Below are 25,479 nucleotides of genomic sequence, written 5' to 3'. Positions count from 1 at the left end.
GTCAGATTTCTTTTGATTTTATTAAATTTTTTCTGTTTATCCTGATGTATAATGTATCCTATCCTATATATAAACCCTGGCTGTATTTTGAAATCTTTAAAACCAATACAAAAATTATGTGCAAATAGAAAAGATGCGCTTCAGGAAAATTAATGTCACAAGATAAACAACCAGTAAACAATTATAATTCCTGCCGGGAATAAAGCAGTCCTCTCATATGCATGCTTTCGGTTTCTCATTCGATACTGCTGGGGAGAATCAAAATAATAAAGACGACCAGCTAGTTTAAGGAAAAATAAACAATAAAAGCCTTACATGTTTAAAATGTCATTACAATAGTTTTTTGTGACACTTTTTATTGGACAGGACAGTCCACAGTGACAGGGTTCCCAGTTTCAGACCAATAAATATCCATGACTTTTTCAGTTGTTTGTGATAAAGGCCTTAACCAATCATTTAACAGACATTATAAGTGCATGAAATATTGTAGACTTGATTCTTGCTAGAAAAATATACTATGAAAATCAAAACTACAGTAGTGAGAACCCTGTCTGAGATGTGTGTGTGAGACTAATGAAATACAATCTCCTTCTCAGGCACTGAATATGATTCCTCTGTGCTGAAATAAGTTTCTGCCATGGAATAAAACATAAAAAAGGTATTTGCTATTTTTTTCCTTGCAATTCAGAGTTCATGACTAACAATTCTTTATTCTTTTTAATCATAATTGTGAGACACTGCAAAAACTGTATTTTATTAGTATGTTTTCTGGGGAAATAAATCAAAATTAAGTGAGTTTTTGCTTAAAAAAAGCAAAATTATCTGCCAATGTTGATTCTGTTTGAATTAACATTATTTTTCTGACCCTATTGGTGGATAATTTTGCTTGTTTTAAGCATAAACTCACTTAATTTTGATTTATTTCCCCAGAAAACAAGACATAATATCGAATGGCATTTCACTCATCTAGTAAATGCATCTTGATTTAAGAATTTTTTGATATTTGGACTGGAAACAAGACAAAAACACTAAATAAGAAAAAGCATATTTTGCAGTGTATAAACTCTGAATTGTGAGAAATAAACAGAATTCTGAGAAATAACATCAGAATTGCGAGATATAAAGTTTCCTTTCTTATATTTTTTTTACTCTGTGGCAGAAACGAGCTTCTATCCGCAGTTCTGACATGACAGACTATAAATGATAAGCTGCATCCCTCTTGATTCACAAGTCCTCGTGATGAGGACTATGAGCCCTTTATGTTGCGGGTGTGCTCTGGATGTCGGGCGTGAGGTTTATGAGGGTGTTGCTGGCTTGAGCGAGTTCAGTGATGGACACTCGTCCTCTCTGCTTGATGAACTGAGCCACAGCGTTCAACTCCTCCGGTGTGATGAAGATAAACTTCCCTCGGTCGTCGATCACTCCTGGAGAAACACAACAGATTATCTTAATCTCTTCTCTGGTGACCAGGGCGGGGCTATAACCTGTCACTCACATCAGATCCACCAATAGCAAATCACAACTATCCAATCAATTCCACATGGACAAAATCAAGCCCCGCCCACATTTGGTTTTTTGGACATAATTTGTGAACGTATGAATTAAGACTTTAAGATCAGCAGAAACCCTGTATTGCATTATAAAAACAGTAGGGATGCACCGATATGAAATTTTGGCCGATACCGATAACCGATAATTCTTTACATTTCAAAGCCGATAACCGATATATTGGCTGATAAATCTAAATCCCAATTTTTATATAATTTTTAAAGGCCTGGTTACAAAAAACAAGTCTCACCATTACAATCCATGTCCTAAACACACAATTATAATGTTCTCATGATAATTTTATGTAGCCGATATGAGCCGATATTTAAAAAAAAAAGTGATTTCAAGCAATTCAAACCCATCATGTTGAACAGTGCGCATCTGAAGTGTCTCAGCTGAAGGACATAATACATTATTTATCAGCTTTAATATATCAGACAAATTTTCTTATCTGGCCGATAACGATAACATTAAAAATATCGTCCGATACCGACATGTTGGCCGATATATATCCAGTGACGGAGCCAGGATTTTTCCATAGGGGTGGCCAGGCAAGGGCCAGCAACCAGTCTGGGGTGGCACAGAAATCTTAATTATTTTATCATAAAAAATAATTTGATAATGTATTGGACTGTTTTAGTGCCTACACAACTGAATAAAGTTAATTTGTACTTAATTGTAATTGAGATAGTAGTGAATTGGGAATCATGGAATACTGAGTGAATTTTATATTTTTTTATTATTACCCACCACCTCATATTAAAATTAATTAAATAGTAATAAAAGGGCACACACTATAGCTAAAGTTCATCTTGCTCAGTTAGCTTGGTTCTGGTTCTCTAAATCTCCAGTAGCTTGTTCTACAGTGTTGCATCTTCATGGATGAGATAACATGCAGATAACTACTGTAGTCCAAAGATTATTCAACCTTCAATGCGTTTTATATAATCAATGAACTCTTCAACCAACCAAAAAAACGTTCTATATTAGTTGTCAAAATGAATAATTGCAACAGTTCAATCATACCTAAATTAAAAAGGAAAACAAAAGTTCTCTTTTGAATCCCCATGTGAAGAATGTGAACAAGGCGGAAGTCAACAGCACATCATGTAAAATGTTATGTTTTTCATAATGTAATGTTGCCAGAATGTAAAATTTGTTATTTTATGGATTTAAAAATTATCCATTTTTGTTTGTCCTTTACAAATTAACGCAAAATGAATCGTCTAGTACAAATGCTCACATTTATTTGGACATTAAAACATTACATATCAGTTTGTGCCTTATATTGTGATCTCACATAGCAGAATATTTTAATCCAGACACATGTGACGCATATATAACAAATACATGCATGCAGTTTTGACAGCTTTAATCGCCTTTTTGATTCAATCAGTTAATTGACGACAGAACTACGGCTACAGGACGCCACATTAGCGTGTGATGTGTGTACCGCTAGCACAGGTATGACAGGAAAGTTAGTTAGTTTTACTGACATTTGGCCTGACAACATCTCATCTGACCGAAGATAGCCAACTGAATAAGGACAACGCCCTTTTCTCAGCATCTGACAGAAGTGTCACAAGCTTTCACACACACATCTTCTAAAATAGAAGTTGCATCAGAAAGAAAGAGAATTACGTTTGTTGTTGACTGCACACTATTCGACTTACTCAACTGGTGGGTTGCAAGGCCGTTTTGAGTAAGATTGACTCTATATTTACTATGTGCATATCACTGTCTGATGTTCTGCTGAAGCTCATTCTGCACTTGCACATCTCCGCACTCGTTTGACTCGCGCCTGGTGCTGAGGTGAAGTTGGAGTGTGAGTCTGAAAAGTCTCATGTTTTTTGTGGTCTTAAAGAGACGGTTCAGCGTTTTAAAAAACGCAATTTTTGTCAATAAAAAAAGAGACAGAAACAGCAGTTGTGAGAGGGGTGGCCAAGCTTAGACCAAGGGTGACCACAGCCACCCCTGGCCAACCCCTAGCTCCGCCAGTGTATATATCGTGCATCTCTAAAAAACAGGAAGGTTGAGGAACTGCTGTAATGGTGTTAAGTGTGTGTTCTGCATCAGGATGAAGTCACACACTCGTACCTGTAAGGGAACCGTCTGCGATCAGGTCCTGAAGTCGGGCAATAGCGTCCTGACGTGAAGAAACACATGATCAGCTTAAAGCACTCAGATGTGTTCAGAAGTCAAAACTGTGGCACTGAACACTGACCTGTGTGCGCAAGCCGAAGTGAGACGCCAAGTCCTCCAGCAAAACCACTTTGGATTTCTGAGATAGAAGTGAATACAAGTGCCATAAATATAGGCTATAATATAAACGATTTTGTTGTAGCAGATATACAGTCAAACCAAAATGTATTCAGACTCCTTCAACATTTCTCACATTATCTCAGTTTATTCGCTATAGTTTAGAAAATGGTAATAAAATATGAGCAGAACTCAGTTGATATTTGACTGGTTTTGTCCGTCCTTCTGTTAGACTGTCTCACACATGAATTATGTTGAATATCTGTCAGCTGTTAAATTTAACTACACAATTAGATAATACCAGTTTAGCTCAACCAATCACCAAGCAATGCTTCATTTTGTTCAGTCTGTGTGTAAAAAGAGCATTAGCAATTAAAGACAAAACACTTCAGCAAAACATGATCAGCTCAAAGTGTCCCAATCATTTTTGATCCCAAATTTGTATAAATGTCACTGGTAGTCACTGAATGAAGAGTGTTTGGGTGTAATATGTCACAGTTTACTTTATTTTGCTCTCCTCACTTACATAAATGATCTATAGTGTCCTGATCACACTAGTAGAAAAATATCAAAAATTATATCTGGTGTCTGAATCATTATGGTTTGACTGTATGTGCTTCACATATTTACACTAGATGTGCATCACAGTTCTGTACAAATGTGTCTATTTGACTATTTTTCAACACCTTTGAATTGATTCACTGGATCAGAATCTGTTTTGATTTACATAAAAAAGACTGATTCATTAATTTGATATCAATCATCTGTGGAAGCTTGTTTCTGCCACAGAGTGAAAAATAAAAAAGGTAATTGCGACTTTTTAATCTCACAATTCTGACTTTTTATCTCAAAATTATGTGATATAAAGTCACAATTGTGTATTAAGTCAAAATTGTGTGATATCTGTACCTCTTTGGTACGGAATTGGACAAGACACTGGACACCACATGCAGGAAAAGGATTATCATAATGTCCTATATAGCAAAGAAATGCATCTTGCTCAATTGGAATCAACAAAGACCCCCATCATTAATCTGTTTAAACAAATCCTAAGTGAAACTTTAAGACTGGAACAACGCACATACGCCCTAAAAAATAAGGGAGATGCCTTCCGAAGGATATGGACCTCTGACACTACCATGTCATAACGGGGTTTGGCATGTTTACATAACATTCACAAAGGATGAACCGTGATCTGTCACCATGGACTGACTTCATTTAATTTGCTGTATTTTATTAAAATTTTTATTATGATTATTAGGGGTTCAAGCATGAAATGCTGAAACCCTATTGTAATTGTAAGGATTTGTAAAACGCATCGTGCAGGACAAACCGTAAGGCCTAGAGACGTGAAACCTGGCCAGATGGTAGGCCTCAATTTGGGGACAACCTATCAGAGTATGACCCCAATTGGCCCATAGGTGGCGCTACAGCAACCAAAAGTACTAAATCGCTCACAACTCTTAGACCGTTTGTCCCAGGATCAAGTGTCTTATATCGTTGGAATCCTTGGCTCAAGGCGGACAAAATGGCTATCTCCGATTTGGATGTAGGCAGGGAAAATTTTCTGCTATGTCGGATTTTGTCCAAAACCTACTTTTGCGAACTAGTCCCTGGTTTTTGGCCCGATCGGAACCAAACCAGTCTAGGACAATTCTCTGGACCCTCTAGATCAATAATTATCGAAAAAAAGTTGAACTTTTGCATTTGGCTGGCTGTAACAGGGTCATTTAGAAAAGGGGCGTGGCAAAATACACTAAAAAGCCTATAAATCCCAAATGAAAACTCAGAACTTCACAAAAATTGATGAGCATATGTGTCAGAACATGGTGAGGAAGCATGCAGAGTTTCATGGAGATCGGACCATAGGTGGCGCTATAACTGGCAAAAAGCCTTCATTCTTATTAGGGGTTCAAGCATGAAATGCTGAAACCCTATTGTAATTGTAAGGATTCGTAAAACGCATCGTGCAGGACAAACCGTAAGGCCTAGAGACGTGAAACCTGGCCAGATGGTAGGCCTCAATTTGGGGACAACCTATCAGAGTATGACCCCAATTGGCCCATAGGTGGCGCTACAGCAACCAAAAGTACTAAATCGCTCACAACTCTTAGACCGTTTGTCCCAGGATCAAGTGTCTTATATCGTTGGAATCCTTGGCTCAAGGCGGACAAAATGGCTATCTCCGATTTGCTCGCCCTTCAGGCGCCAATTTCGAGTAAATTGCATTTTTTTGAAAAACCTATTTTTGCAAACTTCTCCTAGGTTTTTCTCCCGATCGGAACCAAACCACTGCAAGAATATTCTCTGGAGTCTGACAATCAATAATCATCCAAAAAATTCAAAATTTCAATCAACGGTCGATAAAGGGAACCAAAATATTTGATGGCACCAGGGCCACTTTTACTAAAACAGTTATAAATTGTGAACGGAAAGAGATTTTTTTGCTAAACTTGGGATACTTCTTCCTGAGCTCAATCTGAGATCACTTGAAAAAAATCGCAACAATTGGCCACTAGGTGGCACTATAAAACGGTTATAACTTGTGAACGGAAAGAGATATTTTCACAAAACTTGGGACACATGTTCATGAGCTCATTCTGAGGTCATGTGAAAAAAATCATGGCAATTGGTTACTTGGTGGCGCTATAAAATTGTTATAACTTGTGAGCGGAAAGAGATATTTTCGCTAAACTTGGGACACATGTTCATAAGCTCAATCTGAGTTGACATGAAAAAAATCGTGACAATTGGCCTTTTGTTGGCGCCATAACAGTGAAAAAATCATGAAAATAGCTATAAGCGCACCCAACCATTAGTCTACTGATAATTGGCACGCAGTGTCTTTGTCCAGGGTGCCATGATAGTCTATGAGAACATTGGTGTATCTCAAAAAACTCAGTATACGTCATTGGCACAATGCCTTGAAGTAGCCTTAGAAGTTTCAAGCCCGTGTTTTATTCACATGAGTGACCTCTTAAGACTCCTGAATCCTTGCCGAGTCCAACAATACCAAACATGCCAGGTTTCGCCTTATGACTTTTGTAAGTGTCATTTAGAGCTTTAAAAAATTGTGGTTATCTTCAAAGCCGTTAGTCCGATCGAGACAACAACAAAAAAACAAAGAAAATTTGAAGACATAGGTAAATAGCTAAACAATAACGCCAAAATGTTAAAATTAGGATAGGAACTGACAAAAAAATAAATTAAATCTAATCAATTTCACCCATGGATCATTTTGATGCTCTCACATGTTTGAAACGAACAATGATGGATTGTGATGAAATTTGTTTTGAATTGGGACTGGCGAATCCCCGTCCATACTGTCAATGACCGTTCGCAAAGACCCGCCCACTTTAGTTACTGTTGCTATGTCTGACAAGCGTATGTCTGACTCTCACACCACACCAAGTTCTCACACAGTGAAAAATACATTGCGGATCAGAGAAAAGACTGCGCACTGACAGACAAGTACTTTTGATATGAAACAAAGTCTCACCTTTCAAATGTAGTAATTTTTTAGAGACATTTAAACAATAAATACCGTTTTGTTTGTGACTCTTTAATGTGTCTGACAGATCGCTGTAGACTCGAGGCTCAGTTAAAGCTGCTTGTGAACTGATCATCTCTTCCTTCTAGTTAATTTATAGCATTAAAATAAACATGAATAAACATAAAAGGAATGTTGTTTTAAAGTGCTAAGATGTCAGTACACTTTGTTTTTCAAATTTAAATCCTCCAATGTTAATCTACTAACTCTCCTGACTGCTTTGTTGGGCAAAATGGCGGATTATGATTAGTCAGATCACCTGTCAATCAAACTCCCTGCAAAGGGTCAATTGAGAATGCCTGTGCGCACAATCCAGATCTAATCGACAACTTTGCAGTTGCACAAAGGAAAGCTCGGAAAATGTAAGAGAGCATCTTTTTTATGTATTTGGACCTAGGCCTAACAATGTGTTATGGTGCGCTGTTGTTGTTTTTTTTTTGGTGAGCGTAGGCTACTCCTGATTTTGTTAGTCATCTCATCTCTTATATATCCTGCCCTATTCATGGTAGCCTACTCGCGGACATTGCGTCATCAATGTCATCAATTGCGTCATCAAGGGGCCCGCCTTGATAATCCTACTTAAGGGCCCGGTGTTGGCTCGTTACGCCACTGAATATAATTGTCTAAACTCCTTATCAAAATTACATATTTACAACAAATCTGACACATATATATATGGGCACACTTTGAGTACTACTAATATAAGTGGTGGAGATCAGGCAAGACTATAAGAAGACTCAGGCAAAAAGGTGCTATAACTGTAAAAACGCTTTAAAACCATATATTTCCTATGGTACACTGCCTGTATTGGCTGTAAATTGACTTTTTCATCTATGATGGCAGTTGTTAAATGCTTGCTAAATAAAACTTAATGTCTTTTGATGCTTGTGTGCTTAAAGGCCTTAAAGGCCTTAACTGCTTGAACCCCGATAAATGCTGCTTGCAGCTTTAATTTCTTTCTTTATTTTTCTCTCTTTTCTGTCTGTTATGTTAATAAAATGTCAATCAATAAAAAGATAATAAAAAAATAAAAAAATTGCGTGATATAAAGTCACAATTGCGTGTTATAAAGTCAGAATTATGAGATATAAACTCGCAATTGCGAGAAATATACTTGAAATTCTGACTTTTTTTCTCAGAATTGCATGTTTATATCTCGCAATTCTGACTTTATAACACGCAATTGCGAGATATAAACTATTCTGAGATTAAAAAAAAAAGTCTGTCTTTTTTTCCTTAGAATTGGACTTTATATCTGAGAATTGTGAGAAAAGATGTCAGAATTGTGAGATATAAACTCGCAATTGTGAGATAAAAAGTCGCAATTATCTTTTAAAATGTTTTATTCTGTGGCGGAAACAAGCTTCCATAATCATCTGATCGTTTGCTTTAAGCACATCATTCAAGTTCCAAATAAAAAGAGACAATTATAATAAAATATCTTTCATTTGTGCAGCATATCATACTTTATAGTGCACTATCATAACAGGCATATTGCAACACACCGCTGCCTTTCAACTCATAAATATGAATGCAACAGCTTTAATCTGGATGTATAACTGACACACTTTACCTTGACGTACTGGATGAACTCTTGCAGGAGATTGCGAGACTGAAAAACACAAAATAACTTTAAAATCTGACAGATTTTGCTTTACATTCAGATTGTCTCGCCTGTAGTGTCTCGCCTTAAAGGGGTCATGACACGAGAAATCAAGTTCAGTTTCTGACGGACTCCACACGCTCGAGTCTGTCGACAACAGGACAAATGCAAGAGTGAAAGAATGTTTATCTAGTTGGTTTGAGTCTCTGTAAAGACTTCAGAAGATCCCAGTGTCAGAAACAGAGGATGGTTTATTATAATGGCGTCCATGTAATTATGCATAATTTACTGTTATTACTATGGTAAGTACATGTAACATATGTAACAAGGACACTGTAAAATAAAGCGTTACTCAACTTCCTTTGCAGGTTTGCACTGATACATTGTTGCAAACACACTCACTCCCATCACTAAACACTAAATAACTTTAGCACCGGATGGACAGGACAGAAAAAACTTTTAAATGTGGCATTTTTGTGTTTTAAGGGATACAATTATTTACTAAAGGGAGACTTTAAAGGAGCCACGCAGACGCTAATTTCAGACAGAGTGAGGGTTAAAAATAATCATTTTTCTACATATATATTTGTTTTTCGTGCAAAAAAAACGATTACAATTATAAGTGAACCTCAAGAAACATATTAAAATAAAAAAAATCCATGTCATGAACCCTTTAATAACTGAACCAGGAATGACCCTAAAGTGAACTTTTACAACCGTTGCAGGTTTGCACGGATACATTGTAGCAAACACACTCACTCCCGTCACTAAACACTGAGTAACTTTAGCAGCGGATGGACAGGGCCACAGATGTTCTGAGGAAACACACCTCTTGTTCGTCGAGCTCTTCTGCTTCTCCCTGATCCTCGATCACAAACGCCTCCTTCATCCGCTGGTACTCCTCCTCTTCTCTCCTCTCCTGATCCTCTTTAGCACGACGCAACTCATCCTCCTGTGACATTTACAGACATTCACTGATATTTAAGCAGGAAAGCTGTTTTTCTGTGTTCCACATGAGTTTCACAGTGAATTACACATATAAAGTAAAGAAAATAAAAAAAGTTTTGATGCCCAATGCCAATATCTTGGTTAGATTAGGTCGGCGATGGCCAAAATAAAGCCCTATTTTAAAGTAGTAAATAACATGCATAATTTCTGCAATGGAATTTATATGTATTGTACATAATTTTCACTAAAATAAATAGTGATGCATCGATATCAAAATTTCAGCCGATACCGATAACCGATAATTCTTTATATTTGAAAGCCGATACCCGATATATCGGCTGATTTTATATCGGAAGTTTTTATATAATTTTTGAGAGCCTGATTACAAAACAAAAGTCTCACCATTAAAATCCACGTCTCAAACACACAATTATGATGTTCTCATGATAATTTCATGTAGCCGATATGACAGACATGTTGCACTGAACTGTATTTTCCTTTGAGTGATTTTAATATTTCAATCAATTGAAAACCCTCATGTTGAACAGTCGCATCTGAAGTGTCTCAGCTGAAGGAAATAATCGTTAATTTATCAGCTTTAATATATCAGCCAAATTCTTTTATCAGGCCGATAACATTCAAAATGAACCGATATCGGCCGATACCGATATAGTGGCCGATATATCGCGCATCCCTAAAAATACAAAATAAATAATTTGAAAATGAATTAATTTGTGATCAATTGCCCACGGACACATCAGTCCCCGGCCTACATTTGTTCTTGTTCCAGAAATGGATATACATCAGAACGACTAGCGCAAATCCCGTTTCATGCCGACTTTAAAATGTGTTTTTTACTATATGGACAAAGTATTATAGCGTTTGATTTCCATTGTTAGACAAAGACAGTAAACTGATGAAGACAGAGAACTGGTGCTTCTGCTTATCTGGGTTCTCAGCGCTGTCAAAATAAAAGTCCCGCTTCTGACACTTACTATAGTAAGTGTTTTCTTACTTGGTATTTTTGTCTTGTTTCCAGTTCAAACATCTACAAATTCTTAAATCAAGATGTATTTACTAAAGTAGTAAAAAGCCATTAGATATTATGTCTTCTTTTCTAGGGAAATAACTCAAAATTACGTGAGTTGTTGCTTAAAACAAGCAAAATGATCTGCCAATGGAGTAAGAAAAATTATATTGTTTCTGTTTGAATTAACATTATTTTTCTGACTCCATTGGCAGATAATCTTGCTTTTTTTAAGCAATAACTCACTTAATTTTGATTTATTTCCCTAGAAAACAAGACATAATGTCTAATGGCATTTCATTCATCTAGTAAATGCATCTTGATTTAAGAATTTGTAAATGTTTGGACTGGAAACAAGACAAAGTAAGAAAAGCATGTTTTGCAGTGTCTCCAGACAGAAAAGCATTATTTGTGATAATGACCTGTTTTTGCTCTTGCAGTTTCTCCTTCTCCTCTTCTTTCTGTCTCTCTTGATCTCGGAGTTCCTGCATCTTCTTCCTCTCCTCTCGCTCTTCCAGCTCGGCCTAAAACACACACACACACACACACACACATTAATCACCATACGTCTGAAACGTGAGATGTTGCATATGGAGTGAATTTTGTGCCATAAACAAACATAAACAAACATATCCAGCATTTTGCAAACGAACTCGATCTGCTTTGCAAAGGAAAACTCGACACGCAAACAAACAGAAAGCAATGTGCGAATAATACAACGATCAATCTGAGCGGAAACGCAGAGGAGTAACAAATATGTGTTGTGTTTTACAAATATACATAAATGAGCCTAGATAATATTCCACAAATAAACATTTAAACACAGTGGCAGTGGTGTTGTGACCTCTCTCTGAGCTTTTCGCGCTTGCTTCTCTTCCAGCTTCTTCTGTTTCTTCGCTCCCACTTTCCCGGCGGCCTGAGGTCGTTCTTCAGACGCTGGCCTGTCTTCCTGATCCTCATCGGCTTCCACAGGACTGTCCTCTGAAGAGAGTTAAACACTTTCAGGTTCACTGAAAACCTCTTCTGTGATGTACAGTGGTGGACAAGATTATTCAAACACTGCAAAACATGCTTTTCTCACTCAGTATTTTTGTCTTGTTTCCAGTCCAAATATCTAAAACTTCATAATCAAGATGCATTTACTAGATTAGTAAAATGACATTAGAAATTCTATCTTGTTTCCTGATAAAAAAAATTTAAATTAAGTGAGTTTTTGCTTAAAACAAGGAAAATTATCTGCCAATGGGGTCAGAAATTGTTGATGAATTGTGGTACACCGTTTAGTATTACAAGATTTGTGAAAAGTTGTTTAATTATGCAAATGAGTGCAATTAAATATGCACTAATTTGCATAATGTTCACTAGACATTGGATTAAGATGGGCTCAAAATTCTTGTCTGATTTTGTTGAAATATTAGAGTAAGGTTTTTACAGAGGAGATTTTGAATTTCTCATTTCATCACATAAATCAGAAAAGTGAAGTTAAACAGCGCTTTATACGGTATAATACATATAGTTTCAAAGCAGCTTCACAGCAATAAACAGGGAAATAACAGAATACTGTCAATAGCCAGAAAAATTGATTTTCACAATAATATTAATAAATAATGTTTTATTTATATAGTGCCTTTCAAGAACCAAAGGACACTTTACATAATATTTACACAATATTTTTAGGATTTTTTAAAATAAAAATCAGGCAAGTTGTGTATATATATATATATATATATATATATATATATATATATATATATATATATATATATATATATATATATATATATGAACGATTTAGAATTCATTATTTATTTTAATCAAATTATTTATGTTATTATTTCAATTAAATTGTATGTATGTATTTACTTATTTTAGAATAATTTATTTACTTATTTTAATATTTTTTTATTTTTTATTTTAATATAATTTATTTACTTATTTATTTTAATCTTATTATTATTTAATTTAATATAATTTATCTACTTATTTATTTTAATATTTTTTATTACAGCTCTGGAATGATGTTTATTGTGTTATATTATGTTTTCTTTCCACTAGTCTGAAAGAAGCAAAATTGACCAGTGTAACACTTTACATTAAGGTTCATTAGTTAACATCAGTTAATGTATTAACTAACTTGAACTAACTAATGAACCTTATATTAAAGTGTTGCCAAAACAATGAACTTCGCTACAAATGTAACCCTTCCTCTGCTGTAACTGTTACAGTGTTGCGTGGAGCGCAGTGGTTTATGAATGACTGTGTTGATTGTCACTGTTACAGTGTTGCGTGGAGCGCAGTGGTTTATGAATGACTGTGTTGATTGTAACTGTTACAGTGTTGCGTGGAGCGCAGTGGTTTATGAATGACTGTGTTGATTGTCACTGTTACAGTGTTGCGTGGAGCGCAGTGGTTTATGAATGACTGTGTTGATTGTAACTGTTACAGTGTTGCGGGGAGCGCAGTGGTTTATGAATGACTGTGTTGATTGTAACTGTTACAGTGTTGCGTGGAGCGCAGTGGTTTATGAATGACTGTGTTGATTGTCACTGTTACAGTGTTGCGTGGAGCGCAGTGGTTTATGTTAATGACTGTGTTGATTGTCACTGTTACAGTGTTGCGTGGAGCGCAGTGGTTTATGTTAATGACTGTGTTGATTGTAACTGTTACAGTGTTGCGGGGAGCGCAGTGGTTTATGTTAATGACTGTGTTGATTGTAACTGTTACAGTGTTGCGGGGAGCGCAGTGGTTTATGAATGACTGTGTTGATTGTAACTGTAACAGTGTTGCGTGGAGCGCAGTGGTTTATGAATGACTGTGTTGATTGTAACTGTTACAGTGTTGCGTGGAGCGCAGTGGTTTATGTTAATGACTGTGTTGATTGTAACTGTTACAGTGTTGCGTGGAGCGCAGTGGTTTATGTTAATGACTGTGTTGATTGTAACTGTTACAGTGTTGCGTTGAGCGCAGTGGTTTATGAATGACTGTGTTGATTGTAACTGTTACAGTGTTGCGGGGAGCGCAGTGGTTTATGAATGACTGTGTTGATTGTAACAGTTACAGTGTTGCAGGGAGCGCAGTGGTTTATGAATGACTGTGTTGATTGTAACTGTTACAGTGTTGCGGGGAGCGCAGTGGTTTATGTTAATGACTGTGTTGATTGTAACTGTTACAGTGTTGCAGGGAGCGCAGTGGTTTATGAATGACTGTGTTGATTGTAACTGTTACAGTGTTGCGGGGAGCGCAGTGGTTTATGTTAATGACTGTGTTGATTGTAACTGTTACAGTGTTGCGGGGAGCGCAGTGGTTTATGTTAATGACTGTGTTGATTGTAACTGTTACAGTGTTGCGGGGAGCGCAGTGGTTTATGAATGACTGTGTTGATTGTAACTGTAACAGTGTTGCGTGGAGCGCAGTGGTTTATGAATGACTGTGTTGATTGTAACTGTTACAGTGTTGCGTGGAGCGCAGTGGTTTATGTTAATGACTGTGTTGATTGTAACTGTTACAGTGTTGCGTGGAGCGCAGTGGTTTATGAATGACTGTGTTGATTGTAACTGTTACAGTGTTGCGTGGAGCGCAGTGGTTTATGAATGACTGTGTTGATTGTAACTGTTACAGTGTTGCGTGGAGCGCAGTGGTTTATGAATGACTGTGTTGATTGTCACTGTTACACTGTTGCGTGGAGCGCAGTGGTTTATGTTAATGACTGTGTTGATTGTAACTGTTACAGTGTTGCGTTGAGCGCAGTGGTTTATGAATGACTGTGTTGATTGTAACTGTTACAGTGTTGCGGGGAGCGCAGTGGTTTATGAATGACTGTGTTGATTGTAACTGTTACAGTGTTGCAGGGAGCGCAGTGGTTTATGAATGACTGTGTTGATTGTAACTGTTACAGTGTTGCGGGGAGCGCAGTGGTTTATGTTAATGACTGTGTTGATTGTAACTGTTACAGTGTTGCGGGGAGCGCAGTGGTTTATGTTAATGACTGTGTTGATTGTAACTGTTACAATGTTGCGGGGAGCGCAGTGGTTTATGTTAATGACTGTGTTGATTGTAACTGTAACAGTGTTGCGTGGAGCGCAGTGGTTTATGTTAATGACTGTGTTGATTGTAACTGTTACAGTGTTGCGTTGAGCGCAGTGGTTTATGAATGACTGTGTTGATTGTAACTGTTACAGTGTTGCGTGGAGCGCAGTGGTTTATGTTAATGACTGTGTTGATTGTAACTGTTACAGTGTTGCGTGGAGCGCAGTGGTTTATGAATGACTGTGTTGATTGTAACTGTTACAGTGTTGCGTGGAGCGCAGTGGTTTATGTTAATGACTGTGTTGATTGTAACTGTTACAGTGTTACGTTGAGCGCAGTGGTTTATGAATGACTGTGTTGATTGTAACTGTTACAGTGTTGCGTGGAGCGCAGTGGTTTATGAATGACTGTGTTGATTGTAACTGTTACAGTGTTGCGTGGAGTGCAGTGGTTTATGAATGACTGTGTCGATTGTAACTGTTACAGTGTTGCGTGGAGCGCAGTGGTTTATGAATGACTGTGTTGATTGTAACTGTTACAGTGTTGCGTGGAGCGCAGTGGTTTATGTTAATGACTGTGTTGATTGTCACTGTTACAGTGTTGCGTGGAGCGCAGTGGTTTATGTTAATGACTGTGTTGATTGTAACTGTTACAGTGTTGCGTGGAGCGCAGTGGTTTATGTTAATGACTGTGTTGATTGTCACTGTTACAGTGTTGCGGGGAGCGCAGTGGTTTATGAATGACTGTGTTGATTGTAACTGTTACAGTGTTGCGTGGAGCGCAGTGGTTTATGTTAATGACTGTGTTGACTGAGTACCGTTGTCTGATGCCCGCTGTGCCCGCTGCGCGCTCACTCGGGTGTGCAGGTTTCTCCGGCGGCGGGGCATTCCCACGGGACGCTCCTCTGAAGCCTGCGGACGAGACACGGATCGAGACGCCACATCCCGATGCTCCTCGCGGTCCGCTGAGAGAAGAGAACACAAGAGTTCACGCCCCATCCTCACAGGTCACACACATTTGGTACTACATACTTCATTACTTTTTTTAAAACTTACATTTTTAATCAATTTTATAATCAATTTCTATTAAGTTACATTGTTTTTTTCTCTCCTCACTATAGTGCTGTACTGATAGATGTATTATTCTTTCTACAGTATTTATTTATTTTAATCAAATTATTTATGTAATCATAACAATATTATTGAATTTTGTATGCATGTATTTTAATATAATTTATTTACTTATTTATTTTAATCTTTTTTATTTATTTTGACAATTTATTTACATATTCAGTTTAATCTATTAACCTATTTACATTTTTTATAATTATTTTAACAATTTATTTACTTATATATTGTAATCTTTTTTATTATTTATTTCAATATAATCTATTAACTTAAATTGTTTATATTTATTTTAACAATTTATTTACATATTCATTATCTTTTATATTACTTATTTTAATATAAACCATTAAAATATTAAATTTTTTTATATTTATTTACATATTAATATTTTTATTATGTATTTTAATATAATTTATTTACTTATTTATTTTTAATATTTTGTATTATTTCTTTTAATATAATCTATTTACTTATTTCTTTTAATATATTTTATATTTATTTTACCAATTGATTTTCTTATTTATTTAATCTTTTTATTATTTTAATATAATTAATTTACTTATTTATTTTAATATTTTTTTATTAGTACATTTTTACACCGTTTCCCTCTAAACTCTCCCACGTGTGAAAACCCGGTTCTAGGAGGTTCATGGACATTTTGAGGGGAATAAAAGATTTTACAAAATTAGTTTTTAAGATGCAAAAGTGAAAACTAAAAGTAAATCAGCTCTGGAATGATATGTATTGTGAAAGCAAAATGCTTTTCTCACACAGTATTAATAAGTCTGTAATATTATAAACACCTGAAACTGAGTAAATGTTCTTCACAGGTTTAATAACAGTGTTTCGAGCAGTAATATCATCAGGTTATTAATGACAGCTGCTCTGTCGCATGACTGACTGTATTAATGTCCATATTTCCACACACCTTCCTCCGTCCGTCCACGAACTCTCACAGCAAACACGATCAGAACGAGTAGAATAAGCGCAGCCACGATATACAGAACCACGTCCATTTCGCTGATAAATAAATAAACTAGCACTGCTAAGATAACTACAAACAGCTCTGTGCAGAAACAGGAAGTTGACGTAAGCCTTGATCACACGTCACTTCCGTCTGAACTCAAGAATAACGTAATAAATATAATATGGCAAGATATACTTGTATTTACTATACAATATACTAATGACATAATATTAATATATAACTAAATTAACGTATTCATCCAATCATCTATTCATTTAACTTGTGTTACTTATACGTATGATTTTACTTATTTGAATATTTCTAAATATTAATTTTAATATAACTTATTTACTTATTTTAATAAACATGAGCCGGAAGCGGAGGGGAGGGACTTAGGCTCTCTATATACGTGGAGGAATAACGTAATATAAGTATAATATGGCACTTAAATGATGTACTGGTATTTACTATACAATATACTAATGATATAATATTAATATATCATTAAATTAACTCATTCATCCAATCATCTATTCTCCTCTTAATTCATTTATCTTGTATATATATATACTTATTTAATATTATTTTAATATTTCTTAGTATTTATGTTAATATAATGTATGTGCTTGTATATTTTTGTTACTTTTTATTATTTATTTGAATATAATTAACTTTTTTATATTTCGAATGGGAATTTGTATTTATTAACGTAATTATATATATATATATTTTTTTTAATAAGAACGTACATTTCAAAAAATTCTTTTTTTATGATCTTATTTAACTACATGTTAAAACAGGGTTTAGTTAAAATGTGTCTATTTAAAAAAAAAAGATGTATTAAACTTAAATTAAAAGTTACAAGGAATATATGACCATGAAAAAAAAAAAAAAAACGGCAAAATCCAGACCAGCAAATTATATTTATTAATACTCTAAATAAATTCTTTCAAAAATGTATTGGAACCAATATTTCAGAAAAACATTTCAAGATTATACTACGTTGGAGACAAATATCAGAAAAAGAAAATAACATCAAGACAAAAAAAATATTTAATTTATAAACAGTAAATGACAGTCAATTTTTTCATAAACCTAAACTTGTTGAGTGGCACTGATTAATTACTAAATTAATAATATTACATGGTCAACAATATAACAAATACATGCAAAAAACAATATTAGATAACAGATGAACAGGGCAAGCTATGATTATTCACATCCACACACTCATGTGGAGAACTCCTTCAGAGCCCAGGATTTGGTGGCGATCTCCTGTTGTAGGCGTGAGTATTCCTCAGCGAGAGTCTCGAAGTCTCTCCCGTAGATCTCGAAGGACGCCAGCTTCGACTCCACCGCCTGCTTGTCCATCTCTGAGGTCCTCAGCTCAGTGTTCAGCTTCTCCCTGAAGACAAGCACACACACACAACACTGATTATAGCAAGATAATAGCTGAGAAACTAATCGATAATTGATCAAATGATCATTCTTGATACCGGGAATTACATTTCCACTAGTAACAATGCTAAATCTTGATATCCACAATTGAATTTAACTAGTAAAAACTATAATTCTTGATATCTGTAATTGTATTTTCACTAGTGAAGTGTCACCATAGGCTGCCATTCAAATTCAATTATTGATATCAAGAATTGATTTCTTACTAGTTGAAATTCCAATGTCACAATATCAGAAATACAATTCTTACTATTAAAAACCTTTATCCTCGATATCAACAATTCAATTTCAACTAGTAAAAACTATCATTTTTGATATCAGGAATTACATATCCACTAGTAACAATGCTCTTGATATCCACAATGACATCATCTTATGGCAAGCCGTTTTAAATGTATTTTAATCTATTAACTTGTTTGCAATTTTTATATTTATTTTAACAATTTATTTACTTACATATTGTAATCTTTTTTATTATTTATTTTAATATAATCTATTAACTTATTTAAATTGTTTATATTTATTTTAACAAATTATTTACATATTCATTTTAATATTTTTTAACCGATAATTATTTATACTTAGAAGCCGATAACCGATATTTTGTAATTTTATGTAGCCGATATGTGAAAAGTGGTTAAAGGCTGAAACTTAGAGATGCACCGATATCAATATTTTGGCCGATACCGATAATTCTTTATATTTGGAAGCCGATAACTCTAAATCTAAATTCAAATTTTTATATAATTTTTGAGAGCCTGATTACAAAAACAAAAGTCTCACCATTAACATCCGTGTCTCAAACACACAATTATAATGTTCTCATGATAATGTTATGTAGCCGATATGACAGGCTTGTGCTGCACATGTTGCACTGAACTGTATTTTCCTTTTTTGTAAAGTTTTCAATCATATTTCAAGCATTTCAAAACCATAATGTTGAACAGTCGCATCTGAAGTGTCTCAGCTGAAGGAAATAATACATTATTTATCAGCTTTAATATATCGGCCAAATTTTCTTATCAGGCCGATAACGATAACATTAAAAATGAAAATATATCGGCTGATACCGATATGGTGGCCGATATATCGTACATCCCTAGTTTTGACTGTTCAGTGTCTATTTTATGCACACACATAAACTACAACAGTTAAACGTCTCAGCTGTGTGACACAAAGCTCTGGATTGACAATATTAATTTCTCTAATTTAATCAGTAATGATATAGTTTCTTAAAAATCTAAAATCTAGTCTGTGCTGTTGATGCGTGAACAAAACATTTATAGCACGACTGCCATCCACTAATTGCCCCCTGTAGTCAATAATTTCATCCCTTAAAACACATCTTTGATCACCAAAATGACATATTTAAAAGTTTTTTCCTTGAAAAAAAGGCTTAAAATATCTTGACTGTAACTCGACACTCTTGCCTCATTTAGTATGCGCGGTTCTATGAATATGCAAATGAGCCCCGCCTCCACTCACTCACTCAGCTCAGAGATCCACTGGTTGACGATCACACGTTGATCTGATTGGTTACAAGGTAGTTTGTGATGTCAGAAACACCAGCGATTTCAAAGCGTGTGTTTGAGACTGTCTTTGGTTCACTGCAGTTTTAAGGAGGAAATACTCAGCAATGCTGTCGACTTATGAACTTACACATGGTTTGTCTTAAAGCGTATTAAAAACACCACATAGACACATAAACTACATTAAAAGCTGGATTTACACCACAGGGGGACCTTAAAAAAAGGTAAATAGTGTCAATAAAACAGCGACTCCTGTGAAAACCCAACTCACGTTATTTTCTTGTGAGCTGCTATCTTGTCTCTTGTGTAGGTGTCCAGCTGAACTTCAAGCATCTCGGCCCTGCAGGGACAAACTTGTCGTTATGAACATGCAGATGTCCTCAAAACTACATTTCAGAGCACAAGCCAAATCTGCAATGATCACCGCACCTTATCTTCTGCAAACCAATCTCACACTTGGCCTCGAAGTACTCGATCTTTTTCCGGTCTAGATCTTTCTGAGCCTTTAGCCTGAGATCCAGGAGGAGACACTGAAGGATCTTCATACACTTCAGCAGCTCCTGTCAAAGCAAACACTGCTAATGTTAGAGATGCACGAAATATCGCCCACTATATCGGTATCGGCCGATATATGTTCACTTTTAATGTTATTGTTATCGGCCGATAAGAAAATTTGGCCGATATATTAAAGCTGAAAAATAATGTATTACTTCCTCCAGCTGAGACACTTCAGATGTGCACTGTTCAACATGATGGTTTTAAACTGCTTGAAATATGATTGGAATCACTTCAAAAAAAGAAAATACTGTAAAGTGCAACATGTGCAGCGCAAGCCTGTAAAATAATATAAAATTATCATGAGAACATCATTATAATTGTGTGTTTGGGACGTGGATTTTAATAGTGAGACTTTTGTTTTTGTAATCAGGCTCTCAAAAATTATATAAAAATTTGGATTTAGATTTATCAGCCGATATATCGGTTATCGGCTTTTAAATATTTAGAATTATCGGTTATCAATATCAGCCAAAATTTTTATATCAGTTAATGTAACCATAATAACCTGGCATAAACTCAATCTAATGACGTCAGACATCATTTCATGAGCATCTACCACCATAAAACACTGACATTAAATATGACATCCTCATTTTAAGCCAAAATCAATCTCAAAAACTCATTGCTTTGTTTCTATGTGCAATTAAGAGTAGTTCGTTTGTTTTTTAACATCATGCCATTGTGAAAAAAATTACAACAATATCTATTTTTGCAAAAAGTCAAACTATATTAGGTTTAACCTAATTAAAGATTTCTTAAAAGTAGTAAAATATTGCTGATGCGAGAACATTCATAACATCTGAAAATGAATAGTTTGTAGTGATGCACCGATATGAAAATTTTGGCCGATACCGATAACCGATAATTCTTTATATCTGAAAGCCAATAACCGATATATCGGCTGATAAATCTAAATCCAAATTTATATGTAAGTTTTGAGAGCCTGATTACAAAAACAAAAGTCTCACCATTAAAATCCATGTCTCAAACACACAATAAAACTGTTCTCATTATAATTTTATGTAGCCGATATGACAGACTTGCACTGAACTGTATTTTCCTTTATGAAGTGATTTCAATCATATTTCAAACAATTCAAAAGCATCATGTTGAACAGTGCGCATCTGAAGAGTCTCAGCTTTCCGTTTCTTCTTTATTCTATAGACACAAGCAACATTACTAACAAAAATCAAACGAGTTTGACAGGTTGTCTGGCAGCGATCCAGATGTTGACACAACATGACAGTGTAGACATGAGGGTTGTTTCGTTGGACTCACAGACAGGTACGCGTGAGTCTGTCTCTGCAGTGACGTGGCGTTCTCTCGGTTTCTCTCAGTGAGGCTCTTTGCTCTCTTTCGTTCACCGTCCAGCAGTTCGGGGAGTTTAGAAAGCTTCACACTCCTGAGACCCTCGCTTTCATTCTCTGAAAGAAGAAGTAACACATGTTCCTCGTACTCAGCGTACTAACAAAATATCTCATCTAGGGATGCACAGATATGAACATTTTGGCCGATACCGATAACCGATAATTCGTTATATTTGAAAGCCGATAACCGATATATCGGCCATTAAATCTAAATCCAAATTTTTATATAATTAAAAAAAAACTGATTACAAAAACAAGAGTCTATAACCTGGAACACACCAAGCCGACGGTCGGCCGTCGGGCAGTTTCCGTGCGTCGGCCGACTAAATCTTCTCAGTGTGTTCCGCACCGTCGGCTGAAATTGGTCCTCGTCGGCTTTGTAACGGCCGATTCGACATGTTGAATCGGCGTCGGGCCGTCGGTGAAAGAGGGAACTCTGATTGGCTGTTCAGCTTAGTGACCGAGTCAGTGCACGAGAATAATAGCAAAATAGCGAGCAAAGTCAAAACGGTACAGATAGGAAGAAGGCTGTTCTAATGATATGTCATCTTATCTGAGTGTTCCTTGGCGAATATTTCAATATTAACACGAGAGGAGTGGAATAAAGACAGTGTTTAGCAGGATTGATATTCAAAACGGTAAGCACGCACTGCTTTGTTTACGGTTTGTGTAACTGCAGCCGGCAGCGCCGGTTTCCCTTTTTGAATGACGAATATAGACGAATATATCTGCAGAAATAGACAGCTGTCTCATTTACACGCAGGCGCAGAACGCGCATTCTAGCTGACAGTCGGCTGTAGTTCTCTCGGTGTGTTCAAGTGCAGCTTTTTACCCCGACGCGAGGCGACAACACAGTCTGCTTTCATCAGCGCTAGTTCGTCTGCGTCGGCTTGGTGTGTTCCAGGCTTTACAAGTAAAATCCATGTCCCAAACACACAATTATAATGTTCTCATGATAATGTTATGTAGCCGATATGACAGGCTTGCGCTGCACATGTTGCACTGAACTGTATTTTCCTTTTTTGAAGTGATTTCAATCATATTTCAAGCAATTCAAAACCATCATGTTGAACATGCATCTCATGCATGAACCCTCATGCATCTGAAGTGTCTCAGCTGAAGGAAATAATACATTATTTATCGGCTTTAATAAATCGGACAAATTTTCTTATCGTGCCGATAACATTAAAAATGAACAGATATCAGCCGATACCGATATATCGTGCATCCCTAATCTCATCATTAAAATTTTTTTTAAAACAATTAAATACGGTTCATCACTGTACTATAAAGAAGAGCTTACCCCACTGGGGCTGATAGTACGTCAGGATACTGACGGCCTTCCTCTTCAGATGTTGCAGGAGTTCTGATGGTAACCTCTGCTTCATTTGCACAATGTCCTGAAGGTAGAAATATGATAGAAAAGCTTTAAAAGGTGCACAATGTGACTCATGGGCCGTTTGGGACTTTTTGTATTCGTTTTTGCGCAAAGACATTCTTTTGTTTGCGTGACTGTACGGATGAATATGTTTTCAGATAGTAGTAAAGTACGCCATGAATAATAAAAACTGCATCATCTCTGCTTAAACACAAGCTGTTCCTTTTTGTCTCACAAAATATATTTTTAAAAACAAAACCCGAGATTACAACAACAGCGTTTACTGGCTTTACATCATTACAACAGAAGTTACATTGCATATAACTTTACACAGATCAGCTCAGTGATGCATGTCTCATGTTGACATGTTTAATTTGTAGCTATACTTTTAAGAGTGTGTATTTGAATGTTTATTGCTCTATTATTAGATTTAAAGTATTGCATTTACAAAAAATACCATTTTAATACCAATAATAAACGAAAAAAACTTATTTCAGTCAGTTGCCATAGCAACTTAAAATTGTCATTTAGTTTAAGTTGAAGCACTAAAATTACTAACTGGAATTTAAAAAACTAAAATGTTAATCTCTTTGTTGTCTGCAAAGAAATGTATAGCTTTGTCTTGGAAGAATGTGAACAGACCCAGCGCCACCCAGTGGTTAAAGCAGATGATGTCCAGCCTCCCTCTAGAGAGAATCACATACATTAGGAAATCTAAACAACATTTATACGATAGGATTTGGGGACCTTTCATAGACTTTATTAAGGACTTAGATTTGACAGATGATTTTTTTGGACTTTTGAGACGAGGAAACCTGTTGTTCCACAATTTAAGTTTAAGCTTAAATTTCACTTTAAATAAAAGTGGAAGAATGTACACTTTGAGATAAGATTATATGTTATACTATGTTTTTATTTTCTATGCTTAATGACCTATGTTGAAGAGAGAAGCGTTGTTCACTGTATTAATTCTTTCCTTTTAATGGGTTTAAATTCATGTAATGCAGTCATTATGTTCACATGGACAAATTTGTATTAACAAGATTGTGATTGTATTTACATGAAGAAAATCTTAATAAAAATATTTTGCCAAAAAACTAAAATGTTCATCTCAACATTAACTAAAGTTTAATAAATGCTGTAAGAATATATGTTAGTTCATGTTAGTTAATACGTTAAATACTGTTAACAAATGAAAACACTAGTGTTACCAATAAAAATAAATTAAACTTAAGTAGTAATTAAAAAAACTAATAAAAATGACAAAAGAACTTTCACTAAGTACGAGTTTCACACACCCTCACATACTCACTCACTCTCTTAAATACTCACACACTCTCTCTCTCACACACACACACACACTCTCTCTCTCTCTCTCTCTCTCTCTCTCTCTCTCTCTCTCACATACTCTCTCTCTCACATACTCTCTCTCTCACATACTCTCTCTCTCACATACTCTCTCTCTCACATACTCTCTCTCTCACATACTCTCTCTCTCACATACTCTCTCTCTCACATACTCTCTCTCTCACATACTCTCTCTCTCTCACATACTCTCTCTCTCTCACATACTCTCTCTCTCTCACATACTCTCTCTCTCACATACTCTCTCTCTCTCACATACTCTCTCTCTCACATACTCTCTCTCTCACATACTCTCTCTCTCACATACTCTCTCTCTCACATACTCTCTCTCTCACATACTCTCTCTCTCACATACTCTCTCACACACACACTCTTAAATACTCTCACATACACACTCTCTCTCTCTTTAATACTCTCACACTCACACTCTCTCTCTCTCACACACACACACACACACACACACACACACACACACACACACACACACACTCACACTCACACACACCTGTTCAGGAGGCATCTGTCTCATGACTCTTTCTGCCGTCAGTCCCAGAATGCCGCTGTGATGTTCACTGATGTCCACCTGATTGACACACTGACCCACCATCACACACTGCTCCAGTGTGCTGAAGAACTGCACGAGCAAACACACACACACGTTATTAAATATGATGCTTTTTAACGTTTTCCTTCTCCTTTAGTGTGTAATATATCTGTGTGTGTATACACTGCTGTTCAAAAGTTTGGGATCTGGAAGATTTTTAATGTT

The 25,479-nt window shown here is 35.8% G+C and overlaps 2 protein-coding genes across 2 annotated transcripts in view; both read right to left on the bottom strand.

Moving 5' to 3' along the window:
• Position 1: 1 nt before the first annotated feature.
• Positions 2 to 17,193, bottom strand: ddrgk1 (DDRGK domain containing 1). The gene is made up of 9 exons (XM_082171302.1): positions 17,017 to 17,193; positions 15,779 to 15,925; positions 11,780 to 11,916; positions 11,358 to 11,459; positions 9,790 to 9,912; positions 8,931 to 8,969; positions 3,773 to 3,829; positions 3,646 to 3,694; positions 2 to 1,424 (listed from the first exon to the last, which is right to left on the bottom strand). The coding sequence occupies exons 1-9, from the start codon at positions 17,102 to 17,104 to the stop codon at positions 1,258 to 1,260; spliced, it is 909 nt and encodes a 302-aa protein (XP_082027428.1). The 5' UTR covers positions 17,105 to 17,193; the 3' UTR covers positions 2 to 1,257.
• Positions 17,194 to 18,085: 892 nt separating this feature from the next.
• haus4 (HAUS augmin-like complex, subunit 4) overlaps positions 18,086 to 25,479 on the bottom strand; it is a 9,139-nt gene continuing 1,745 nt past the window's right edge. Inside the window, exons 6-11 of the mRNA XM_082171268.1 lie at positions 25,216 to 25,344; positions 23,271 to 23,367; positions 21,879 to 22,024; positions 20,472 to 20,602; positions 20,314 to 20,382; positions 18,086 to 18,460 (exon numbers count right to left, since the gene is read on the bottom strand). Of these exons, the coding sequence (XP_082027394.1) occupies positions 18,286 to 18,460; positions 20,314 to 20,382; positions 20,472 to 20,602; positions 21,879 to 22,024; positions 23,271 to 23,367; positions 25,216 to 25,344 (747 nt within the window). The 3' untranslated portion in view covers positions 18,086 to 18,285. The remainder of the gene's footprint in view (positions 18,461 to 20,313; positions 20,383 to 20,471; positions 20,603 to 21,878; positions 22,025 to 23,270; positions 23,368 to 25,215; positions 25,345 to 25,479) is intronic.

The sequence above is a fragment of the Leuciscus leuciscus genome, assembly GCF_965113295.1.
Source record: "Leuciscus leuciscus genome assembly, chromosome: 5".
Lineage (NCBI taxonomy): Eukaryota > Metazoa > Chordata > Actinopteri > Cypriniformes > Leuciscidae > Leuciscus > Leuciscus leuciscus.
This window is presented reverse-complemented; position numbering and strand designations above follow the sequence as displayed.

What these genes read in the sequence shown, in the direction of transcription:
- ddrgk1 (XM_082171302.1), bottom strand. Translation starts at nt 17,104, where the DNA reads ATGGACGTGGTTCTGTATATCGTGGCTGCGCTTATTCTACTCGTTCTG. An exon ending in TCGTGGACGGACGGAGGAAG is followed by an intron (nt 15,926 to 17,016) that starts GTGTGTGGAAAT and finishes CTCTTCTCTCAG; the next exon opens with CGGACCGCGAGGAGCATCGG. An exon ending in ACTTCGGCTTGCGCACACAG is followed by an intron (nt 3,695 to 3,772) that starts GTCAGTGTTCAG and finishes TCTTCACGTCAG; the next exon opens with GACGCTATTGCCCGACTTCA.